Source organism: Callionymus lyra, chromosome 4, assembly GCF_982586985.1.
Source record: "Callionymus lyra chromosome 4, fCalLyr1.hap1.1, whole genome shotgun sequence".
NCBI lineage: Eukaryota > Metazoa > Chordata > Actinopteri > Syngnathiformes > Callionymidae > Callionymus > Callionymus lyra.
The window spans coordinates 22,547,805-22,571,952 of NC_141821.1; the positions used below are offsets into that span (position 1 = coordinate 22,547,805).

At 40.6% G+C, this 24,148-nt stretch overlaps 2 protein-coding genes across 6 annotated transcripts in view; one reads left to right on the plus strand and one right to left on the minus strand.

The window, feature by feature from the left end:
* Positions 1-18,190, plus strand: part of smarcd3b (SWI/SNF related BAF chromatin remodeling complex subunit D3b) — a 49,959-nt gene extending 31,769 nt beyond the window's left edge. For 2 of the 5 annotated variants that reach the window (XM_087789222.1, XM_087789220.1), the window contains exons 3-14: positions 1,211-1,300; positions 5,228-5,270; positions 6,310-6,432; positions 6,516-6,641; positions 7,957-8,052; positions 10,572-10,673; positions 11,734-11,895; positions 11,976-12,073; positions 12,692-12,827; positions 14,427-14,549; positions 14,655-14,756; positions 14,825-18,190. In XM_087789222.1, the coding sequence (XP_087645348.1) occupies positions 1,211-1,300; positions 5,228-5,270; positions 6,310-6,432; positions 6,516-6,641; positions 7,957-8,052; positions 10,572-10,673; positions 11,734-11,895; positions 11,976-12,073; positions 12,692-12,827; positions 14,427-14,549; positions 14,655-14,756; positions 14,825-14,878 (1,255 nt within the window). In that variant the 3' untranslated portion in view covers positions 14,879-18,190. The remainder of the gene's footprint in view (positions 1-1,210; positions 1,301-5,227; positions 5,271-6,309; positions 6,433-6,515; positions 6,642-7,956; positions 8,053-10,571; positions 10,674-11,733; positions 11,896-11,975; positions 12,074-12,691; positions 12,828-14,426; positions 14,550-14,654; positions 14,757-14,824) is intronic. The other 3 variants (XM_087789221.1, XM_087789223.1, XM_087789225.1) reach the window with 3 other exon arrangements.
* Positions 18,191-19,860: 1,670 nt separating this feature from the next.
* LOC148082110 (rano class II histocompatibility antigen, A beta chain-like) lies at positions 19,861-24,079 on the minus strand. The gene is made up of 5 exons (XM_087789226.1): positions 23,950-24,079; positions 23,602-23,874; positions 22,817-23,030; positions 20,421-20,488; positions 19,861-20,356 (listed from the first exon to the last, which is right to left on the minus strand). Exons 1-5 carry the CDS (start codon positions 24,011-24,013, stop codon positions 20,229-20,231), a joined length of 747 nt encoding a protein of 248 aa, XP_087645352.1. The 5' UTR covers positions 24,014-24,079; the 3' UTR covers positions 19,861-20,228.
* Positions 24,080-24,148: the final 69 nt, after the last annotated feature.

Genomic DNA, 24,148 nt, shown 5'->3' on the forward strand with positions numbered 1-24,148 from the left:
TCGACATTGAGAAAGTTTTCAGGAAAAACGGTTCTATAAAAAAAATGTTAAATTCAAGGTCGTCTGAAAGTTTATTTATCTTTTTTGAGTTGTTAAAGAAAAATCTCTCTGCTTTTATTTCCAAAAATAACATTGCAATTCATAGATGAGGAAACTAAAGACAAACTAAAGGAAGTTGATTTCACCATAATTTTTATTGACGTCCAAATAAAATTCTGGTCAGTAATGTTTAAAGTATGTTCTCTTGTTTGCTTTTGTCCTGCTTTTATTTAATGCAAACCGTTTAAAGTTATTTTAAGTAAAATGCAGTGACCCAGTTGCATTTTCTACTGTAGCGTTTGTTAGCATTGTTACTGAAATAGATACACTTTACAATTTGTTGGAAAATAAGGTTAACATTATCACATATTTAGCTGTTTAATTCATCTTTACAATTCAGGTAGTACATCGCAACAATGGTACTTTGTACTAATGTTTATGTCAGTGTTTGGTTGCGTTAGCTCACCTTCAGGTTAGCTTGTTTTTAAGCATTGTATGTTATTGTTAGCATGTAGCCTGATTGGCTCATCTTCGTGTTTTCTCCTTCTCCGCCACGTTATTTAACAATTATTTTAAGTTTGTAATTCCTGTGTTAGACATGACCGCAGATAAGAAGCAGTTAATCTTAGTGATCCGCTAAATAATTGGATTAGTTTTACACAAACATGCAATCATAAATACCATATTTGTTGTGTATCGAGTGGGTCTGTTTTTACACGAGCCAGGACTTCAACTCCCAGATCCTCTGCTGCCACTGTTGTACACACACACACACACACCCACACACACACACCCACACACACATACTCACACACACCCACACACACATACTCACACACACACACACACACACACACCCACACACACACACACACACACACACACACACACACACACACACACACACACACACACACACACACACACACACACACACACACACACACACACACACACACACACACACACACACACACACACACACACACACACACACACACACACACACACACACACACACACACACACACACACACACACACACACACACACACACACACACACACACACACACACACACACACAGGCAGGACCAGCAGGTGTCAGTAGACATGCTGCCACAGTGTTTCACTACACAATCTAACCCGACAACCTTCGGACCAATTCCCAGGAAGCCGGTGGGATTCCCCGGAGCCAATGAGATGCCGGCGAGGCAGATGGACATGAGAGAGCCCCAATCAGATCCTACGCTCGGATCAAAGTAGGAGTCCTTCTGCTGCATGTCCACTTTCTTACGTTTGATGACTCTGGCCTAGTTTAGTGACTCACCTTAGCCCAGAATGTGGGCCAACGGTCAGTGGGGCTCCGGGTGGTCCCGCCCTGTAGTGATGCATGCTTTGGTCTGGAGCATGGCATGATGTTTTCTTTGCACCTGAATAAAAAATAGAATCTGACCTAAAAAAACCCTTTGTAAGTGGACATGTTATGCAGATTTTTTTTTCCAACTACACCCCTTCCCCCTCTCTGGACCTTTTCGGTACAGGGTCTGGCATGCTAGTGGGACACAGTCCAGGATTTGATCTGGACGTTTTGGCTTTTGTGATGCAGTGGAAACTACAGAAACAACGACCGTTTTGTTTTCATGAGATTGTTTCTGACTCTGTTGTCAATGTTAGCATCTCAGTCATGCTAACCCAAGCTTGCTAACTAGCTCTGTTCAATGACTTACAATGTGTTTGGACCATTTTCTGTGATATTGCAGAGATCTACACACTGTCTTCATGTAGCTGACATATGCTAGCTCAACTTCAACAACTGTACAGTATAGTACCACATATATATATAGTATCCATTTGTTTTATGAATCTTAACGCGAGGTTATATCACATGACCATAACCTCCTCTACGCATAGTGCAGTCCTCAAACTGATCTTTGCTACTGGTTAATCGTTGAGGCTCTGACTCCCAGTTGAGAAAGCTTAAAGGGAACATAATGTGCTGGTTTAAGTGTATCTTAAATTGTTCTATGACCTCTATTATACTCTAGTATGTTTCTTTTTTGCACAAAACCCTCTTTTAATAAAGATATTTACATTAGAAAATAGGCTTAAGCCCCGCCCACTTAAGATGCGCTATTTTGGCTGAGAAGAAGTCTCGTCCAGGCAACCACGCCCACTCTGCTCTGATTGGTCACAAAACACGAGTTGCATTCAAGGACTCACGTAAATTTCAAAGTCATCCCTGAAACTCCCATTTGTACATTAAAAAAGAATAATAAAAATAAGGTTTGCTGCTTAATGTACACATTACAAAAACACCTAAAGGCAGAAGTAACTCTCACCATGTTGACATAAATATTTATTTTGTTTCACGATTAACATGTTGATACTAAATGATTTAGAGCTTCTAGGGGAGGACACCTGCACCAGAGTGATGTCAGAATGTTTAATTTTAACCCTAAGAGAGAACTTTATTAGGAAATAGCAAGGAGCTTGCGAGCCTAGGACACCAGTCAACTGAGGCCTCGGCTAATGACCTCCTCCAAGTCAGGTATCTTCCGCTGTGACCCTCCACAGAAGGACCAACAAAGCATCCAAACCGCAGGTTGGAATAAGCCCCCAAACCATTGTGGGACCATTATCTGGTAGACATGGCCTGACATCGGGATTCACCAGCCACGAAGTACAGACTGAAGCCCTGGACAGACAGCAGCATTAGAACCAACACCACAAAGGAAGAGGCAAAGCCTACAGGCGCTTAGAGGCAACTCCTCGAGCCTAAAGAAAAGACACTCAGGGTTCGCAGAGGTCCGGGCCGGCATAAGTAGAACTTTAAAGGACAACATATCTAATTGGACCTGGTCAAGAGGCTTGAAGTCTGGGCCTGTGCGAGAGTCCAGCACCAGCTGAAGGTCCCACTGAGGGTGTCAATACGAGGTCAAAGCCTTCAGGCACATCACAAAAACCTAGTCACAGAAGTTTGACACCGAGTCAATCCTCATACCCAACGAGCCCCAATTGAAGCACAAACCCTCACAAGAGACCGTCTCACTCTCAGGACAGATCCTCGCAAAATTAATGTCCATATTAACATCTTCTTGAAGTAAGAGGAGGAGCTGTGAGACTGCAGGGAAGTGCACTGAGGATTAAGCCATAGCAAAGTTCAGTTAAAGGGTGGATCAGGATGATGGAACACAGGGGTTTTGAATATGTTGATGCAGGTCTTTGATCCAACCCACATAAACTACACATAAACACATAAGCTGGTCTGAACCTTGTTAGAATCACCTATGGGTTGTTAAGCTTTGCTTTTTTGTGTGTGAATCATTATATAATTTGGGAATTTACAATCAAATACAATCATAGAACTGCAATATCACTTGGACAACCTGAGTTAGGTTTGCCAGTAACTTTTCTTGAAAGTCTCGTTTTTAAATTTATTTTCTAACAGATAAAGTTTTTTGATACAGACAAACTATATTGAGATTATTTTGGTTATCTCTGGATTTCTCACAGTCGACCGTTGATATACGAAAAACCTCAACAATTGTTAAATAAATAAATCTACATTCTAACTACACACTTTTATTCTCACCGCTGGAAGAAGAATGGTATCAAATTATCCTTCAACTTTGACGAACTTTAATGACGTTTGAACACATTAAAAAAAAAAATCTCATTATCCTTTTTTAAATTACGCTTTTCAAAGAGAGCATTCAACGCACACTCCCAGCTGCTGGATGAGAGTTTGTTTAAGGCAGCAACCTTCGACAGAACCAGTGCATGAATCTTCCTGAGCGACTCATGAATCACCGAGTGTTTTTGTTCTCCTACACGGGACACAGCAGGAATGTTAAAAACACTGGAGACATGCTTCTGAGTTGTATGTGCTGAGATGAAGGAACTTTTGAAAAATGTCTCTTTCATACGTCAATTTCTGTTTCCCAGACATGTCAGTCTACAACTACGTTGCCTTTTATAGCCTTTATTTGAATCATTTCTTTCTCGTGTGTGTCAATCAGTGGTTTAAAATGAAAAAAATATATATATATATTTCAATTGATTATCAAAACGATTTCTATCCAGACATTTATTAAATATAAACCCTTGTGTTTTCTCTGGGTCAAGGTGACCCTTAGGCCCAAAAACAAATGTGTTTGTGGTATCCCTTGCGTTGTCTCTTGGTCAAGAGAACAACAACACCTTGACCCAGAGACAACACAAGGAATAGAACTTTTGTTTTTGGAGAGAACACAAGTTTTAAATGAAGAACAAAATGCTTTTACTCTTTTATATATTTGTTATGATTCTTTATTTCCTTATTTAAGAAAAACAATTATATATATATATCTCTCTCTATATATATATATACACATACATTTTTTATATATATATAGTTTATACAGCATATATTTATAAATGTATATATGCTGTATAAACTATATATATATCATATATTTGTAGCGTTTAACTGCATACATAGATTTTAACTGATTGTAATACATTAACTATCTCAAAGTACATTTTCTTTTTTCAATATTGATGATAACTTGAATATTTAAATATCTAAAAAATAATAATTGTTAGATGTTAACTTCAAAGAAAAAATGGTTTTAAGAAAAATGCCTGAAAAAAACCCTGTCTTGAACACGTTAAATGTATATTCAAAAGCTAAATATCATGTACATTGTTGTACAAACTTGATAGTTTTATGTTTAAACAACATCAGATGACAGAGCTGAGTCTATCCAGCATGTTACGACATTAAAGGGGCTTTGAAGTCAATTAAAATTAAACAATAAAGTTTAGAGTTCACAGTTAAATTAGTCTTGTAAGTATGAGAGTAAAACAAAACTGGTTACAAGATTTTCAGTGTCTAGGTTTCATTCATCTGCTCCAGGATACTCTTCACAAAATTCTCGAAAATTCTCGAATCTTCCAAACTGTGCACATAATTTTTCAAAAATGTGGATTGAGTCGTAGAATCATCAGAGGTTTCCCCATCTGCAGGTGAACTGCTGTGCGTCGAGCACAAACACACACACACAGACACACACACACACACACACACTGGGACGCTGGGGTGCTGGATGTGGCCCAGCATTTTAGCAGATGGCCGGGGTGCTACGCTATCAGTCACCATAGTAACATGCTCCCCTTTTCCTCTTTCTCTCTGTCTTTCTCTCCAGTGCTAAGAGAAGGAAAATGGCAGACAAGATTCTTCCGCAAAGGGTGAGGCTGCATTTCTTCACCTTTCCGGTGTCCTTTTGTCGTTTTTGTTGAGCCAAAACATGTCCTCGGGTCGAGTCCGTGGAGGTCCAGATGATGGGGGGGGTTCAGACTGGAGCCATCACAAGGTTTGGGGTGATATTTGGAGTGACAGGTGAGTGGCAGGGATGTCCAGTCGGACACAGTCCAGACACTGATAGCGAGACTCAGAGGACGTCGCCGCTCAGCCATGCGTCAGAGGAGGGGAATGTCTCGTCGGTCTGCTCGGCACCTCTGGCAGAGAGACCTGCTCAGATAGTGAGAAATGGGGAACAATGGAGTGTGAAGATGGGAGACGACGCAGTTGTTACATTGACATTTTCTCTTGAAGTTTTCGAATGGAAATTCAATTTTTTTCATTTATTTTGATGTTTTTATAAAACTATTTGTACGTATATCCTTAATAGAGAATGTGCAAAGTATGAACTGTATAACAAATCGTCAATGTGTTTAGTTATTCCTGTTGTTTGTTCATGTATTTTAGATATTATAGGTCCTTTTTTCAATTTGTTTTCTTAGCTGATCTTTCCAGTCCTATAATCAAATTAAAATGGTACTTTTTGTTCCATTAAAATATGTTTTTATACATTTATAAAATATCTATACATTAAACACACTTTTTGAAATTAGAATATTTATTTAAAATTCAATCTTTTTTAGAATACATTAAAGTAAATAAGTAAGTAAGCTTTATTTAAAATTTCAAAGTTGTTCCAAGCAGTAGGTTGTAATTAAAGTATTTGTATTAATTGCACATAAAGGTTATCATAGTTTAGTTTAAATCCCCCTTGTTAATCATTAAAGCTATAATTACGTTATTATCATATAATTCCATATTATATAAGATGTAAAGAAAATCAATCAATTTCTTCTTTTGCAATTTGCTAAAAAAAAAGGAGGGTTTTTAGTTTGTTTTTATGTTTTAATTTTTTCTATCGTTTTAAAATGTACATAAGTTTCAATCACAGGCCTTGTGTTCTCACTGACCTTCTCGTCTTTTCAGATCCGGGAGCTGGTTCCCGAGTCCCAGGCCTACATGGACCTGCTGGCGTTCGAGCGTAAACTGGACCAGACCATCATGCGTAAGCGCGTGGACATCCAGGAGGCGCTGAAGAGACCGATGAAGGTTGGAAGAGCGTCTCCGCTTCTCCAAGGTCTTCTCTGGTGGTCACCCCTTTAACCTGCTGTTCTCCCCGTCGCTCGTGTCAGCAGCAAAAGCGTAAACTGAGACTCTACATCTCCAACACCTTCAACCCGGCCCGGCCTGACGCCGACGACTCGGACGGCAGCATTGCATCATGGGAGCTGCGAGTGGAAGGAAAGTTGCTGGACGATGTGAGTGATCTGTTTGTTGTTCTCCCTTTGTTGACGACACATTAATACTAGAGGTTTACATGTATTTATTTTTTTAATGTTCCTGACGATTACTGAGGACGAGAGGATACAGTCGACCCCAGCAGATTTTGACCCGTGTGTCATCTCAGGGTCAAGGTGACCCAAAGGGTCAAGGTCAATGAGCTCCTCAAAGCTGATGTTTGGAAATATTTTGGTTTGGTCACAACTAATGAAAGCAGGAACGACTTTGTACCTCAGGCACTACACACCAGGCACTTAACCGTGACCTTGTCGGTGTATTTTCAATGGCTTTGTAAATATTTGATATTTTTGTACATTTAATTGAAATATAGAACCTTCCTGTGTTGAGTTTCTGTTGTGTAGCTTTTCTCCAGGCACAATCCAAAAATATATGTATTTTTTTTAATAGTTAATTATAGGAATTATCCATAGGTGTGTGTGAATAGTTGTTCATTTATATATGTACCAATCGATAGGCAGGCGTCCTGTTTAAGTACTAGTTGAAACAGGCTCCGCCCCCTTATGGATTACAAAAACCCATGTCCAGATATAGTTAAAATAAAGGCAACATTTAAACAAACGTATTAAAAGACACAATAAAGGAGCACACAGAGGTGCAGTAGTTGTGCGATCGCCTCACAGAAAGAAGGTTGCTGGTTCACTTGCAGGTCGGGAGGCAGCTAACTTGTGACCTTTCTGTGTTTGTATGATCTCCCCGTGTTGCTTGGGTTTACTCCGGGCACTCCGGTTTCCTCCCACAGTCCAAAAACATACAGAGTTTGATTGAGAACTTGCGAGAAATTGTTCATAGGTATTAGTGTGTGTCTGAATGGTTGTGTGTCTTTGTGTGTCCTGCAACAGACTAGCGTCCTGTCCAGGGTGTCCCCCGCCTCTTTCCCGTATAATCTGGGATAGGCTCGCGACCCCGCAAAAAGGGATTAAGCGATAAAGAAAATGAAAGAATGAATGAAGACGCAATAAAACAAGAAAGTATTCAAGAGCCTCGTACTGATCATCGCCTCAGTCGATCTTCAGTCTCCTGCGCGCATGGAAACTATTTTTAGACAGTTTTGAAATAAATTTGTAATCTCGCTCCCGTTTGTCAGGTGGAACCAACTTTGAAGAATTCTGCTGCTGAAGCTGATAGTTTGTTTTATGAAGCAGCTTTGGATCTGGAGTCACAGTGAAGTCAACGTAGAGATTAGCCAATCAGAGCCCAGAATTTACGCAGGGCGGTAAAAATCCATCAACAAAAAAATCTCTTCCTGACACTTTGCAAATGTTTCTCTTTCAGCCCGGAAAGCAGAAGAAAAAATTCTCCTCGTTCTTCAAGAGCCTCGTCATCGAGCTGGACAAGGATCTGTACGGTCCGGACAACCACCTGGTGGAGGTCAGTCCAACACGACCCCCAAGTGTGGGTTTCAAACCTTAGCATGTTTTCACTGACGGATTTCGTGTTCGCCTGTTCGTCTTCATTACATGATCCATGACTGTTTTATCAGCGTTGAGAAAGTGACTTAGTTACTAGTAACTTCTGTCAAAATAGTAGTAACTTTAAGTTTCTTAGTACTTTGGAAGAAAACAATTACAAGGGAATGTAAGTTATTTTGTGAGCTAGTTTAAGTGCACGGGCCGAACAAAGGGTAGAAAAAATAACTGAAATGAACGAATAAAATACAATAAATCTCAGGAATGATTCATTTGAGAAATTCCAATTGAATAGTGCATAATAATGGAAAAAAAAAGTTTGGAAAAATAATCAAATTAAAGCAAAATAAATCTATATAACAAAGACTTTGTACGTACCAATTATAAACAACAATAATAAATCATGACAAAGGATGAAAAGGATTCTTTACCTACAGGTGTTGTTAAAGGCAGATGCTGGGTTTCAAACAGTCGGGGGCTCTACTGAGTGAGATCGTTGACTTTAGTGGGAAGAGATGGACAGAAGGTGATGGAGGTTGGATGGAGAAGAAGGATAATGTAGTCAGGAGACTGTTGTGTGTCATGTCAGCTAGTGATGGTCTGATGAAGCAGTGTCGTGATGTTTAGAGGTCAGTAGGTGGCGCCATCAGTTTGAAAATGATGTAATGTTTCATTAGAACAGTTGTTCAAAACAAAGGATAATAGTGCAGAGACTGCCATCTAGTGGGCTCTGAAAGTAATGGCACTGATTCATGAAGCTTCATCAACACATTAAATGATAGATCTAGGTTTTTGTTCATGAAGTATTGAGTAACAAGGATGTTTAAATCGCAGTGAAGATAAATACATTGAGAAAAAAACATTTTCTATGTGACTAAGTTAAAAGTTCAGTTCATAGTTCAAAATTTTGGGCTTAGTTTACGTGATCAAAAATGAAGTCACACGCACCAGAATGAAGGCGCTCACGGTGACGTTCAGACAGTAATACTCTATGTTCAGGTCAAGTTCACCCACGATATCAACTGGTTACTGTAACTATCAGCAACCAGCGGATATCAACAAGTTCATTGGAGATGGTATTATTGTGTTGGTCCCCGTCCTCTTCGCCGTAGTTAAATGTTTTCACGATTTAATTTTAAACATAAACTTTATTTTTCAATACAATGACGTTGAAGGTCGATGCGATGCGTGTTCTGTGTGCGACTGTGAAACACCTTCACTGACCAGCTTGTTTTTCAAAACATTCCGGTTGAATAAAGACGCAAAAAAAAAGACTCGGTAACCCCGAATTCACTCCGGCAAGGTTGTTCCCATACAATTGATGAAAACAACCATTAGCGGCTTTTCATTGTCCGTCCGGGAAAATAAAAAAGGTATTGAGAGAGAAAGTGAAGACACCTCAAGGCCTCGCTGCTCGGAGACAGTGGTTCAGGTTGACTTAAGGTCGCTCCGACTTAACAAACCATAATTCTGCTCATAAAATCAATCAAATGTTTTCTTTTCAGGGAACATTTTGTGTATTTTAAGGTGAACGTTGTTCTTGGGGAAGGTTTTAAACTGTGTGAAATGTTTTCATGGAGTTTTTTTTGTGTGGACTATTTAAGCCGGAGGTGAATACATACAATTCTATTATGCTGCAGGACCCTCACAGCAGTCTGTACATCAGTGCCATCAGAAAATTATATAATTGAATTTTATATTTCAATTAATTTTTATATTGAAATGTTGTTAGGTTTTTAAGTGCTGATTTAATCTGTTTTTACTGAATAATTTAATTTATTAACTTATATAAAGCAAGGTTTACTTTTCTTTTTATTGAACAATTGAGTTTGATAATCTAACCTTAAATATAAAAAAGATACTTAAAAAGATAGTAAAGTAAAAACAATAATTGAATTGAGAAAATGTATTTTTGAATTATTGGAATTGGAAATCTATGTAAAAAAATATTCAAGTTTTTCTTATTCAATTATTTAATTCAAACTAATCTTTAAAGTAATGTAATGCTTAAAAAAACATTTGAATAAAACGGTTTCAACAATTTTAATGTTAAATTCAGCCATTCAACGTTAATAAACCACTGATATACTTCTGTACCTTCGAGGCAGAGGAAATGGGGGGATTACGAAAAAAACCAACAACCTTGTAATGAAAAGAAAAAGTTTTGTTGAGATAATAGAGAAGAAAATTCTGTAAGCAACTTTTTTTTCCATCATAAAAGTAGCCAAAAATGTTAACATGGAACATTTAAATATTTGAGAAATAAAACTGTATATTTACTGGACCTTAAAATACCCACAAAAATGATACAATAAAAAAAGTGAAATTAAAAATGCAGATTTAAAGCAGTTATCAACAACGAAGGAGACTTCCCTGTATTCTAGCTTCGACTCCTGGTCTCGACGGGTATTTTGTTGCCGTAAAGCATTTTTCATTTAGTCTGGATTTCTAAGTGTTGACATGCGACTCGTCCTCCTCCAGTGGCATCGCACGGCCACGACTCAGGAGACGGACGGCTTCCAGGTGAAGCGACCGGGGGACGTGAGTGTTCGCTGCACGCTGCTGCTGATGCTGGACTATCAGGTGAGACGCCATGATGGCTCCTGAGAACACCTTCGTATTTGGGTCTAAGGCTACGCTACAACTATACTGGGACTTTAATGCTACATCTGTGTTCACAAGCAATAACTGCCTCAACGTTAATGTTTTAGCAACACCAAAATTTATGAATTCAATACCTTATAAATAGGTTTTCAGCATCAACAATGTTGTTTTATTATTCTCTCTTCCTAAATGAATATCTAAACTACATTAACACTTGTTTATTTAGCGTATGTTTGTCATATTGTCTGTTGAAGTTCACAAAACAGTTAGCATTCGTTAGCATGTAGCCTAGCATTAGCTTTTTAGCTGTCACTTTGTTTACTTGCTTTAACTTCACGTTTATTTTTCTAATATGCAACATTCTGGCATTTTTTTGTTCAAAATGTATTTGTTAATTTTCAAAAATTTATAAAGACACTCTTCAAAGAAATAGAAAAAATATGAAAAATAAAATCAAGAGATAAAGACTCAAATAAGGCATCTAGGGATTAAAAAACAAACAAAAAAACCTGTGAAACAAAGCTTTATAAAAGGTATATTAATATAAAAGCAAGGTTTTGAGCCATGATATACTGACATAGCGTATTTTTCTGTTTCCGTTTCATTCAAAGACTGTGTTCTCTTGAATGCTTAAGCCTTGTGTTATCTCAGGGTCAAGATGACCCAGAAGCCCGAAACTAAATGTGTATATGTGGTATTCTTTGTGCCGTTTCTGGGTCAAGATGAACGACCTCCCTGGCTTCCATAAATACATATGAACCCAGAGACAACACAAGGGTTAAGGATCTTTTATGTTTTTATAACAGTGTATTTAGTATCTCAGGACTTGGCAAAATGACATAAAACCAAGTTAAAATACAAATAAAATAAAATATAAAACACAAGCTTCAGTTTAGAATCAGGTTCAATTTAAAACCTTTTCATCATTTTGTTCTGTTTCCGACTACGTCGATAAAAATGTGGGACGATGATGTCATCCTTCTCCGGCGCCGTTAAAGATAATTAAAAGTGTTTTAACGCAATGACATCACCTCCCCAGCCCCCTCAGTTCAAGCTGGACCCTCGCCTGGCTCGCCTGCTTGGTATTCACACCCAGACCCGGTCCTGCATCATCCAGGCTCTCTGGCAGTACGTCAAGACCAACAAGCTGCAAGACTCTCACGACAAGGAGTACATCAACTGTGACAAGTACTTCCAGCAGGTGGCGCTTCAGGACTCAAAAGTTCACTAGATCCAATTCTCACAGTACATGAATGATTTTTCTTTGTCTTTCTTCTGCAGATCTTCGACTGTCCTCGTCTGAAGTTCTCTGAAATCCCTCAGCGCCTCACCAACCTGCTCCTCCCCCCCGACCCCATCGTCATCAACCATGTGATCAGGTCTGTGCGCCTTCAATGGGTTTTTTTGCATTTATAATGGCTAAAGTAGGTCTTGGCAGATATATTTCTATGGCTGTTGTGAGGGTCTTTTAAACTCATTAATACAGTAATTATATTAATATAAAGATAATGCTGTAAAAAAGACATAAAGTGAGTAGGTAAAAATAATAAAGTTAATAATAATAAATTATTCATTATACGTTGCTTAATTCATAAATGTATTTCATTCAAGATTCTATAATAATATATAATATATATGTTCTTATTTTATTTTGATTTATTTTTTATGAAAAATTGCTGTTATTTGCTGTGGCTATTGGAAAAAAACGATTTCCCGAATGAGACCTCCTGAGGGATCAATAAAGTTCTACCTACCTATATCTATAAATCAATAGATGTTTGTCTATGTAGTACATCACTGCCATCGGAATATCGAGTTTACAAATGTAAAAAAGATTTAAAACGTGGAAACTTTTATAATTATTTTTTTTGTTGAAATGTTGTTTTTTTTAACAATTATATTTAATAATTGGGCTAAAATAAGTTAATATATATTTCATATGCTCATATATAACGTTATAAAGAATAAATAAAGATGGAACAATCATCCGTCCTCAGCGTGGACCCCAACGACCAGAAGAAGACGGCGTGCTACGACATCGACGTGGAGGTGGAAGACCCCCTGAAGAGCCAGATGAGCAGCTTCCTGCTCTCCACAGCCAACCAGCAGGAAATCGCCACACTTGACAACAAGGTGAGTCGAGCTGGGACGTCTCCGCCTGGCTTTGATGCTCCCGCCTGACTCGTGAGAGCGGCCTCGTGGGAGCTGCTGATTTAATGGAGTGTATTTTTAAGAGTGTTTGTACCAAATTCGCTCTTAGCTATTTAAAAACCCGTTTGATTTGTTGTGTGGAGCGGCGAGGGACAAGTGAGGAGGGTGGAGAGTTTCTGGAGATAGAGATGATAGATTCGATCGACGGATAGAAATAATAGATGGATAGATATAATGGGTGGATTCAATAGATAGATAGATTCTCTAGAAAGATAGTTATATATGATGGATGGATGGTTAGATAGATAGATATAATGGGTGGATTCAATAGATAGATAGATTCTCTAGAAAGATAGTTATATATGATGGATGGATGGGTAGATAGATAGATATAATGGATGGATAGATACGATAGATAGATAAATGGATGGATATGATACATAGATGGATGGATGGATGGGTAGATACATGGATATATATACGATGGATGGATGGATGGATGGATGGATGGATGGATGGATACGATAGATGGATGATGGATAGATATGATGGATGGATGGATGGATGGATGGATAGATTCGATAGATGGATGATGGATGGATGAATGGATGGATAGATACATGGATACATATGATAGATGGATGGATAGACACGATAGATAGATGGATGGATGGATAGATATGATAGATCGATGGATGGATGAATGGATGGATAGATAGATATGATAGATGGATGGATGGATGGATGGATGGATGAATGGATGGATAGATATGATAGATGGATGATGGATGGATGGATGAATGGATGGATAGATACATGGATACATATGATAGATGGATGGATAGACACGATAGATAGATGGATGGATGGATAGATATGATAGATCGATGGATGGATGAATGGATGGATAGATAGATATGATAGATGGATGGATGGATGGATGAATGGATGGATAGATACATGGATACATATGATAGATGGATGGATAGACACGATAGATAGATGGATGGATGGATAGATATGATAGATCGATGGATGGATGAATGGATGGATAGATAGATATGATAGATGGATGGATGGATGAATGGATGGATAGATATGATAGATGGATGATGGATGGATGGATGAATGGATGGATAGATACATGGATACATATGATAGATGGATGGATAGACACGATAGATAGATGGATGGATGGATAGATATGATAGATCGATGGATGGATGAATGGATGGATAGATAGATATGATAGATGGATGGATGGATGGATGGATGAATGGATGGATAGATACATGGATACATATGATGGATAAATGGATAGACACAATGGATGGATGGATAGATATGATAGATGGATGGATGGATGGATGGATAGATTCGATAGATGGATGATGGATAGATATGATAGATGGATGGATAGATACATGGATACATATGATAGATGGATGGATAGACACGATAGATAGATAGATGGATGGATAGATAGATATGATAGATCGATGGATGGATGGACAGATAGATAGATAGATAAATAGATGGATTTGATGGATGGAAAATCAACATCTGGTTCCCATCATCTAGATCCACGAGACCATCGAGTCCATCAACCAGCTGAAGATCCAGAGAGACTTCATGCTCAGTTTCTCCAGGGACCCTAAAGGCTACATCCAGGACTGGCTCAAGTCCCAAAGCCGAGATCTGAAGGTGCGTAACCGAACAAGCTAGTCCAGATCATCTTCTGTCTTCTAGTCCCTCCATCCCTCAGTTCCCTCAAGTCCACTAACAGAAGGTCAACATCTTCTCCCTCAGTTAATGACGGACGTGGTGGGGAACCCCGAGGAGGAGCGCAGAGCAGCGTTCTACCACGAGCCCTGGTCCCAGGAGGCCGTCAGCCGCTATTTCTACTGCAAGGTGAGTCGGTGCCACCTCTGGTGACCACGATGTTCTCCTCCATCCCTCAACATCTACTTCTGCTTCAGATCCAGCAGAGGAGGCAGGAGCTGGAACAGGCCCTCGCCGTCCGCAACACCTAAGAACCTCATCGTTCCAAGAAAAGGCTCCGGTGAATGTCTGTGTCGCGTCGCTGTCGAGTGAGAATCCACAGCTTTCGTTAAGTGATTATCGGAATAGTAGCTACTAGATTATTACACGAAAACTACTACTTTTTCTTACAATTATTACTTTGTTCTTTTCCGTCTTCACGACAGAAACTATGGCTGGAAGTGTCACGGCCGTACAAATCAGTAGCTAGCAATGGTTGTAAAAATACTTTTAAAGTTGCAACTTTTTTATCTCGTAAACTGGAAACGAGTCAAAATGCACCGACAGGATTGAATCCCAAAGGGGACACCCTGGAAAGGTACAATAAGATTTGGGTGAATTTTATCCTTCTTTTGGTCCTTTTCAATTTCCAATGTGACAAAAAGAAAAATGGGAAACATTTCGAGTGTTTCTTGAAGCTTTAAAAAGAAGCATCAAAATAGCAAAAGTGTTTCTATAACTAAGAGCTTCTCGTCTCATTGTTGGAAACAGAAACGTATGACAAGAAAAAGATCATCTCGTTGCTCACGTACAATATATGAAGTTTTTTTTTGGCCTAAAAGCAACATTGACATCATCTCCAAACAAAGACTCCTCTGTCACTCAATGGAGATCTGCTGCTCAGAACTTCCACTCGACAGCGACGGCATGTCCAAGCGTCGCCTTCACTACGGAGTCCGAGCGCTCTTCAGCGCCGCGGTGGACCCTCGCTGCCCACCCCACCACCCACCCCGCAACCACACTGTAAATACATCGTCACGGCGACGGGTCACACTCCACCGATTGTCACGAGAGACTCTTTATTTTTTAGCGTTTTGTGGTGTTCTGTTCCTCTTTCCGAGTGATGACTCAGCAGTTTTTTCGCTGACGTGTATAACGACAGTATTATTGTCCAGAACAGTGTTTAGGTTTGTTCACACCAAATGTTTGTGTTGAAAAGGGATGGATTTACGTTTCACATTATCAGAGGTTGTTGTATCACGGCAACAGCAGAGTCGTAGATTTAATGTTTTTTAACAACTGGTCACATGAACCAATCAGAGCCCAGGGTTTTACGGCGACAAAAAGGGAACATTTGTGAAGAAGAAGATTCTTGCACATTAGATGAAGTTATAATTCTGGCTCTCTGATTCACCATTTTGACTCTCCACTAGCTTTAGACCCCCCCGAACAGATTCACCTACTTTCTTTTGATGCGATGAAGAGATGGCAAGCATGTGTCGTCCAATGGCGTCGCGTGTAGCATCTGGTGTGAACGAGCCTTCGGACCACGGGTGGAGTTTTTTCCGTCCCGCCCGCGGGTCAAAAGCGAGACAGGCTTCCATTGGTCCTGCTGGAGGGTTTTTACCAAAGTTTTGGGAACTTGAACATGCGGCAGGACTCCCCACTGAAACTGCCAAAATGTCACTTTAGTGCTTTTTGTAGATTTCTACGCCGTTCTCCATCGAGTGACGCTCCAAGATGTTAACACTTGAGTCCTCACGATTCTTCTTTTTGTACCTTTTTTTTTTTTAACTTTAAATTAAGAAGAAGCTTCTTTTTTCTAGAGATGTGAATGTAAATAAGTTCTAGCCCTTCAAGAGGGAAAACTGTACAGTGTTTGTTTTGGGGGGATTTAGGGGAATTTCACGAGGGGAACGACATGAATTAGCGTTAGCTTTTATTCTACGTACTATCACGTTGTTTTTTTTTGTTTGGTTACCGAGGGAGCGTCTGACGCTTTCGTTTTTTTTTTACAATCCAAGTAGCTGCGTCTCCAAACATTCAGCACCGATCTCACTTTTCTAAATATGTGTAGTACTGTCGGACGGAGGTTTGTTTGCACTGAAGGGCGGGAGGACTTCATGACGACCTATGCATGCTCCATGGACTCGTGACAGTGCGTGTAAATACCTGCTGAAAAAAAACACATGCCTTTTGAAAACCCTTTTTGCCAAAAATGACATGAAACCTACCAGCAACTTAATGTAGGTGTGAGCTTTTGTTCTGTCTGTTAAACAACAAGTGTTGTCGTTGTGCGTCTGACGGTTTGTATGGCGACTGCAGGACTTGAGTTTTTTCGAGACGCTTCCAGAGAACAGTTTTCTAAACCTTCGTCCTAGTGTTGATGGAACTCTGGTCGACCCAGTCCATTTAACTGGACCACAGAAGCTTGAACTTCACAGCCACTAGAGTAAAATGACGACACAATGATCATACAAACGAGTGTTTTTGTCGTGTAGAAGAGAGACAATGTGTGTATTACCACGTTACCCACAGGAATTAACATTCTATTTAAAGAAAAGATTCCTGGAGTGTCAGTAGCAGACTCTTCAAGAACTCCGTCTGGATTCAAAATGATTTGAGATCCACTTTGAAACTCCCAGTTTAGAAAGATGAAGATTATTGATCCCAAACTGAGAAGATAATACACAATAATATTCTCTATACCTCCAATCCACTAGGTGGTGATGTGGCACAATCCAACCATCGTGACATTTTCTTCAAAAGTTTACGTTCACGCTACAGCATTTCATCATCCTACTATTGACACCAACGTGTCGACCTTGAAGAACGTATACTGTGGCAGAATTCTTCCTGGTTGCGTACAGCACCAACATTAATGTCATTATTTAGCAATAAATTCAGTCACAAGACTAGGAAAAGCAACTTTCGTGTTCTGGACTAAAGAGCCTAAATAGCTTCAAACATGTAATGGAACGTGGTCCACTTTAGTCTGGAGCTCCAGAGTTCATCAGTACATTTGTTGGCAATGATCTTCTCCCAGAAGTCCTTTAAACCCATATGGTCTTTCTGCCGTAAAACTCATGTATCCACTTGTTTTCAAGCGTCCATCAAAAAGTTTGTGATAAAACTGATAACTTCATGTTATGGGTATAAAAAAGATGAAGCGTCTTCAAGAAACTCAAGTTTTGAAGTACATAATGTGTTTTCTTTTCATCCTAGGACAGTATTTTTAGAGTTATATTACCTGTCACTTATGCTAGTGTAGTCCAGCGTCTGTTTCTTGTACAGTTGAAAAGGGCATTCACGTTGACTCAGTAGCTCCCTCTTGTGGAGGAAACGAGAAGCTACAACACCCGTGTGATTTCTTAACACGGATCAGTCTTCTCTTTCTCTGACAGACTCTGGACTTGAGGACATGCATGCGTCACCTTTGCATGTCTCCGTCAAGTGGGATCTTCTCCTCTTAAAAAAAAACTTCAACACTGAATATGTACAAAGTCAAAAAGGGAAAACCGCTGTGACATCGAGACCGTCTGGATGTAAATAAAGAAGCGCTTGCCAAAGTTTGTAAATGCCAACCCTCTTTGTAACGTGTCTCATTTCACAGTTTGAGGGTTCGAATCCCGCCTTGTGTCTCTGATGCTTGTGTGGCTGTCCTGTGAGCACTCCGGTTTCCTCCCACAGTCAAAGTACAGTCAGAGAATGTCTGACCAACCCGAATGTTTACGGGAGAAGTCAAGAGTCTATAAACACACCAGGACCCTGGAGGGCGAGCAAACTGCAGCCGTGAAAGAGAGACGCTCATGGGGTGTAATTATTATTGGGGCGAGAGCTCACGTCGCCCACCGCCGGCCTGAGGACGCACAGACGGGTTACTGTCCGTTGAGCCGGTGACGCCACGACCACGGCGACCGACGGCGGAGAAAGAGGCTCTTTCATGTCAGAGGCAGGAGAGAACCGTCGAGCTCGGTCCGAGGCCGAGTGAGTCGGACCGTCCAGACGGGTTTACGGGGAAACTGGAGGGTGTTTGGAAAGACCGCAGGCAACATCATAACCTGAGGCCTTGAAACACCATCTTGGACTCTTGAGTCTCTGCAAGATCCCTTCTCACCTGACACAGTCGTTCTTACCTTCCTGTTTCCATTTTTCTTTTTGTTATTTTGTGTTTTTGATTGAGTGTGTTTAGTTGTGGAAGCTTATCCTCAATGGTAAATTCCACTCACTACACAAATACTATTCAAGTAGAACTGTGTCGTTAGGTACATAGTAGGTCATCTTACATCACTCAGGACTAGAATTCTATTTTTATTTAAAGTGTCAACTCATCAAGTTATCTTAAGTAAGTAAGTAAGTCATTTTTATTTGTATAGCGCTTTTCCAGACCAGGGTCACAAAGCGCTTAAACAATCAAAACAATATTCAATGAAGTATATACTTTTAAGGTCAAGATAAAACTGATAACACTTTAATAAACACAATATGGGAGAAAAGAAAACCAGGAAACTTTGTGAAATGACATTTACTTGATATCGTGGAGTAGTATGAGCAACAATACTAGTGTGTACAATTTCAGAAGGGAGCTGTTATTATGGAAGTCTTCTCTATTTAATATTTAATATTTAATATAATGTGTATGTTATTTGATTTATAATAAAATGAACAAAAGTTGCTCAAATTTGTAAACATTTCTTAAATTGTACGTAAAACATTTGGGTTAGGTTTCATAAAAGGGGAAAATGTTTGACTTTTCCCTGGTTAAAGTCCTAAAGTTTGGACTTAAGAAGGGACAGGGCAGGGGTTAAGGTTGGGGTTAATGTGAGAAAATTATATTTAAAAAAAAACAACATTGGATTAAATCATGAATTTTAAAGTTTTTAAAATAAAATCTCTCTTATTTTTGTGGTTTATGGTGCACATTAAAGTTAGGTGTCCAGTTATTTTGAAATAAAAAAAGTTTTTTTTGTGATTTAATTAAAGTTAATGTGTTAGTGTGTCTAAAATAAATACCATAACTAAAAAGTGATTATTTACTCACATTTTAATTAAAATATATATACTTTTTTTAATTAAAAAGACATGAAAGTCTGTAGCCTGTATCACAAATAGAAATAACCTATTGTGATCAATACAGTCATCAATTCACCTCAATACGTTTACGACGTGTGCGAGGAAATTAAAAAAGAAAAGCACACGAGAAAGAATAATATTGTTGACAATGTGAGATGATTTTCAACAAGCAATCATTATTATCATTAAATCACTTTTTTCGTGAAAGAATTGTGAAGAAGAGTCGCTTAATACTAACTAAGTGTGACCATATTATTTTGATGCATCAGGAAGTCGTGATGACTCACACTTGTCAGAGGATGAAGAGAAAGATGATGACGACGAGATGAGCGTCAGTCGCCTCCAAAACATTAATAATATGAACCGAAACTCACGTAATATACAAAGTGTTTGATTTTACAGGTTAAAGAAACAGACAAAAAACATAAGAAAATATCCATAACATGTCTCATGGTTTGATCTTGAAACTAAATATTCTCAATATTTCTCTGACGTCTGCGCTCACTTGCAACACAGGCCAGTCTGTTGCCGTTTTGTTCTTCATGAGCTTCAAGTTTCTGAGTGTTTTCTCGTCGTATGAAAGAGGGAACAAAACAGAAAGGAAAGGAGAAGACCCACTGTTAGTCCTGAGGCTGCCATCACCACCGGGGTTTCCTTCCCATCAGACGTGGATTCATCTGATAGAGAGAGAGAGAGATGGTTTGAGGAGGAGGTGAAGACAGGACGGACATCAAGACAGACCCCAGTCCATGTGAAGAGGCTCCTCTAGACTGACGTGGTCCACCACGCAGGAGAGTCTGTCTCCTGGTCTGAAAAGAGAATCCATTTCAGTAGAGAAAAAAACACTGTCATGACATAACATTTCAACATTATTATCACTTTTTTATATTTTAAAAGTTGTTCTGTTTACATTTTTATCTTCCTATAAAGTAAAAAAAAACAAGAGTCTTAATCTTGTTTAGTAAACAGATTCACATGCTGTATTTGGCAATGGTGCAATGAATAAGATAAACGATTGCAGCTACAATGTTCTGACACTAGGGGGAGCCAAAAACAAACATTTTCCATCTTGCATATCGCTGCTTTCAAATACCACATAGAGAAGTTCAACTGTAACCATATACTAAGTTGTACTACGTAACACATTAGTTGGTACATGGTTACTAGGCTCACTGCACAGTCGAGAGTTCTCTAGAGTCGGTGCTTCAGTGATCAACAGACCAGTCAAGAAATCCACCACAATTTCATGTCTTAACAGAACATGTACCGTCATGTGAAATAATAATAATAATAATCTCTATTTATATAGCATAGATATCAAATATTAAATGTGTAGAGGAAGATTAAGTAAGTTCTAGTTTAAATTCATTTGCGTGTAGACTCTGGGCTGAACCACAGGTTGCTGGTGATTTACCAAAGAATTGTTTCATTTATGATTGAAAGTGGATCCAAAACAAAAGCAACAATCAGTTAATGTTATCATTTTGTTATCATGGTTGAAAATATCGATCCGTGGAAGGACTGAAGAAGTATCTGAGTGATCAGAAAAGAGCAAAACAAGCATTCAGGTGCATGAATGTAGTGAACGTGGACATGATGAGGAATAAAGAGGGACTAGGAAGAAAGATGGGTCAAGGAGATGGACGCCGACATGCTGTGGCAAGAAAGGTAACCCAGTGGTGCCTCAGCAGGGTGAACAGGAGGGGGCTCAGATTCATTCAGAGGTACTGTGGAAGAGAACCCAAACGTGAACCAACTTGCCTCAAAAGAGGCTTTATAGGTTCAGGTCGGCACGAAGGTCGGGCCTGTCTGAGAGTCCAGTGCAAACTGGAGATCCCACTGAGGGCTGGAAGGCCTTACAGGAGGTCGAAGCATGCAGGCACCCCGTAAGAAAAGGGTGGCCACGAGCCGAAGCACCCTCAAACCCGACATGCCTCATTGCTATGGCTGATCCGAACACTCTCAGTGTCGCCACAGTCCGTCCGCTATCCAGCAAAAGTTGCAGGAAAGACAGGACAGCGGAGACCAAACAGGAGCTGGAGTCCAAGGACCTGTCTGCACACCAGCGGGAGAAAATCCCCTACTTTGAGGCATAAAGCCTGCGTGTCGACGGGGCCCGGGCGTTCTCCAGCGTGGGTCCAAAGTCCCGCTCAGCTCGTCCCGTGCAGGAGCCACACTTTGAGAGGCCGGCCCAGGGCAGCGGGGGCCCAAGGGATGGCCCACGGGTCCCCGACCGCCATGCACACCAGCTCTGGGAACCAGAGCACCCCCGGGGAGTCTGGCGCTACCAGTATTAACCTCAACCCTTCCCGCCTCGTCCCCCGAACTAAGGGGAGGAGGAGCCGCGGAGGAGTGAAGGCGAACAGTAGTCCGGCCGGCCAACTCGAGTGGGCTAAAGTGTCGCTTAGTGGGGGGCAATCCGATGCCCTGAGGAAGAACCAGAGAGGACATCTGAAGTTCTCCTTGCTGGCGAAGAGGTCTGCCACCGGGTGACCGAACCGAGACCATATCTCTGCGTTGAGCTCGCCCGGTACATGCTGAGCTCTGAGAGAAAGCAGGTTATGGTCTGCCCACATTGGCAATTTAGCACTAGGACGTTGGACCGTGACAGTTGGGGAGAGAGGTGAAGCAGGACGTTGTAAATTGCCTTTAGCTCTAGCCAGTTTATGTGAGTGTACACTGGTCTACCCCGCTGGCGTAGGCCTGACCCGAGGTGCCTCACCCAACCTGTCAGAGAAGCGTCTGTGAACACCTGAGTGTAAAGAAGGACGCTACCCAACGGAACTCTCCGTCTGAGGTTGGCTACTTCCCATCACGTTGGAACGTGAGCTTGTCAAGTGCACCGCACAGGAAAGCTATGTTGTTTGTTTTCCTTAAACAACATTGCATTAACCTGTCTTGATCATAATCATGACCTTTGAGACGGCGTGGGTCGACAAGCCCTCTTCAGGGAGGCTTAGCACTTGCACACACATTGTTCACTTCAATTTTCATACGGCATCATTACATTCCACTGTCAGGAGCTTTCTGCTGAGTTGTAAGGGAGGAAGTGCAGCGGGTGTTTCCCTCCTTTATAGGAAGTGGACTGCCCCCTGCTGGGTGGCGAGTTCATTAAGCTTTCTCACTCACTCACTCACCTGGGAGTGTACTCCAGGTGAGAGTGGATCTGGTAGAACCAGTCGGCATCAGCTAGTTCAGCAGTCGACGTGACACCTTCAGTGACCTCTCTCTCGTTCCTGGACCACGTGACTCGGATCTGTCGCGGGTAGAAACCGTAGACGCTGCACACCAACATGGCCGAGTGATGACCAGCAGGGGGCGCCTCAGAGTGAAGTCTGACCGTTGGTCTCACTGAAACACATGAAACCTATCAAAGTGATCAATTAAAAAATATATATTATTGATGAGTATTTACAGACAAGATACTGAAGCAATAAAAAGCTGTGTCAAGTATATACTTGGCTCTGTGCGACAGATCTAGGACCAGCAATTTATTGTTGCGCCACAAATCAGTTTAATGTCAGCAGTATTTTCACAGATCGACCTTCAGATGAAAACAGTAAAAACAAAATATTATAACTGTTAAAAAAAAAACAAGCTTTAAGAGCATTAAAAAAACACCTCTCCATTTCTCTGAATTTATTGATGTTTTACTCATTCAGTTAATGGAATATTTTGAATACACTTGAGTGAGACAGGGGTCAAAGGTCAATGTTTAAACCAATAGCGAAGCTGTTAGAGGGCGGAGCACCAATATGAAGTAGAACACGCAAGCACACATGCACACACAGACACAATCACACGCACAAAAACACACACAGAGACACAAACGCATACATGCACAAACATTAACACACATGCACAAACGCACATTCACACAGAGAGACACACAAAAACGACGATCGACTGGATGAAAACCTACCGGACCTGCTGAGCGAGGACTCGTAGTCGACCCGGACGTTGTGAAGGCAGTACCTCTTCTTCTCGTTCCTCCTCACACCCAACACCGCGGGGTTTCTGTTCCAGGCTTCGGCCCGCTTGACCCCGAACTCGGTGAATCCCACGAACCTCCCGACGCTGCTGTTGAACCGAACGACCTCCAGCTTGTTGTAGACGAGCGAGTAGCTGTACTCCATGTCACTCAGGCGGCTGGAGCCGAACACACAGCGGTTCAGGGAGTAGCAGAGGAAACCATCTGAGCACAGAACCAAAGGGTCGTTCTTCAGGCCGATGATAAAATGGTCGAAGACTAAACGAGTGACGTCCGTACCTGCGGTGGAGGCGCAGAAGTGGAGGAGACAGAGTTGAAGGAAACGAGTCATGTGTTCCGCCATGATCTGGTTTCAAACTGACTCTGTAATCGCTGCCTCGTATCCTTACAGACTGTCACTCGACCTGGACGTAAACATATAGAGCAGAAGGTAAAGGAAGTGAAAGAGAAATGATATGAACACATGAAGTGATCAGTT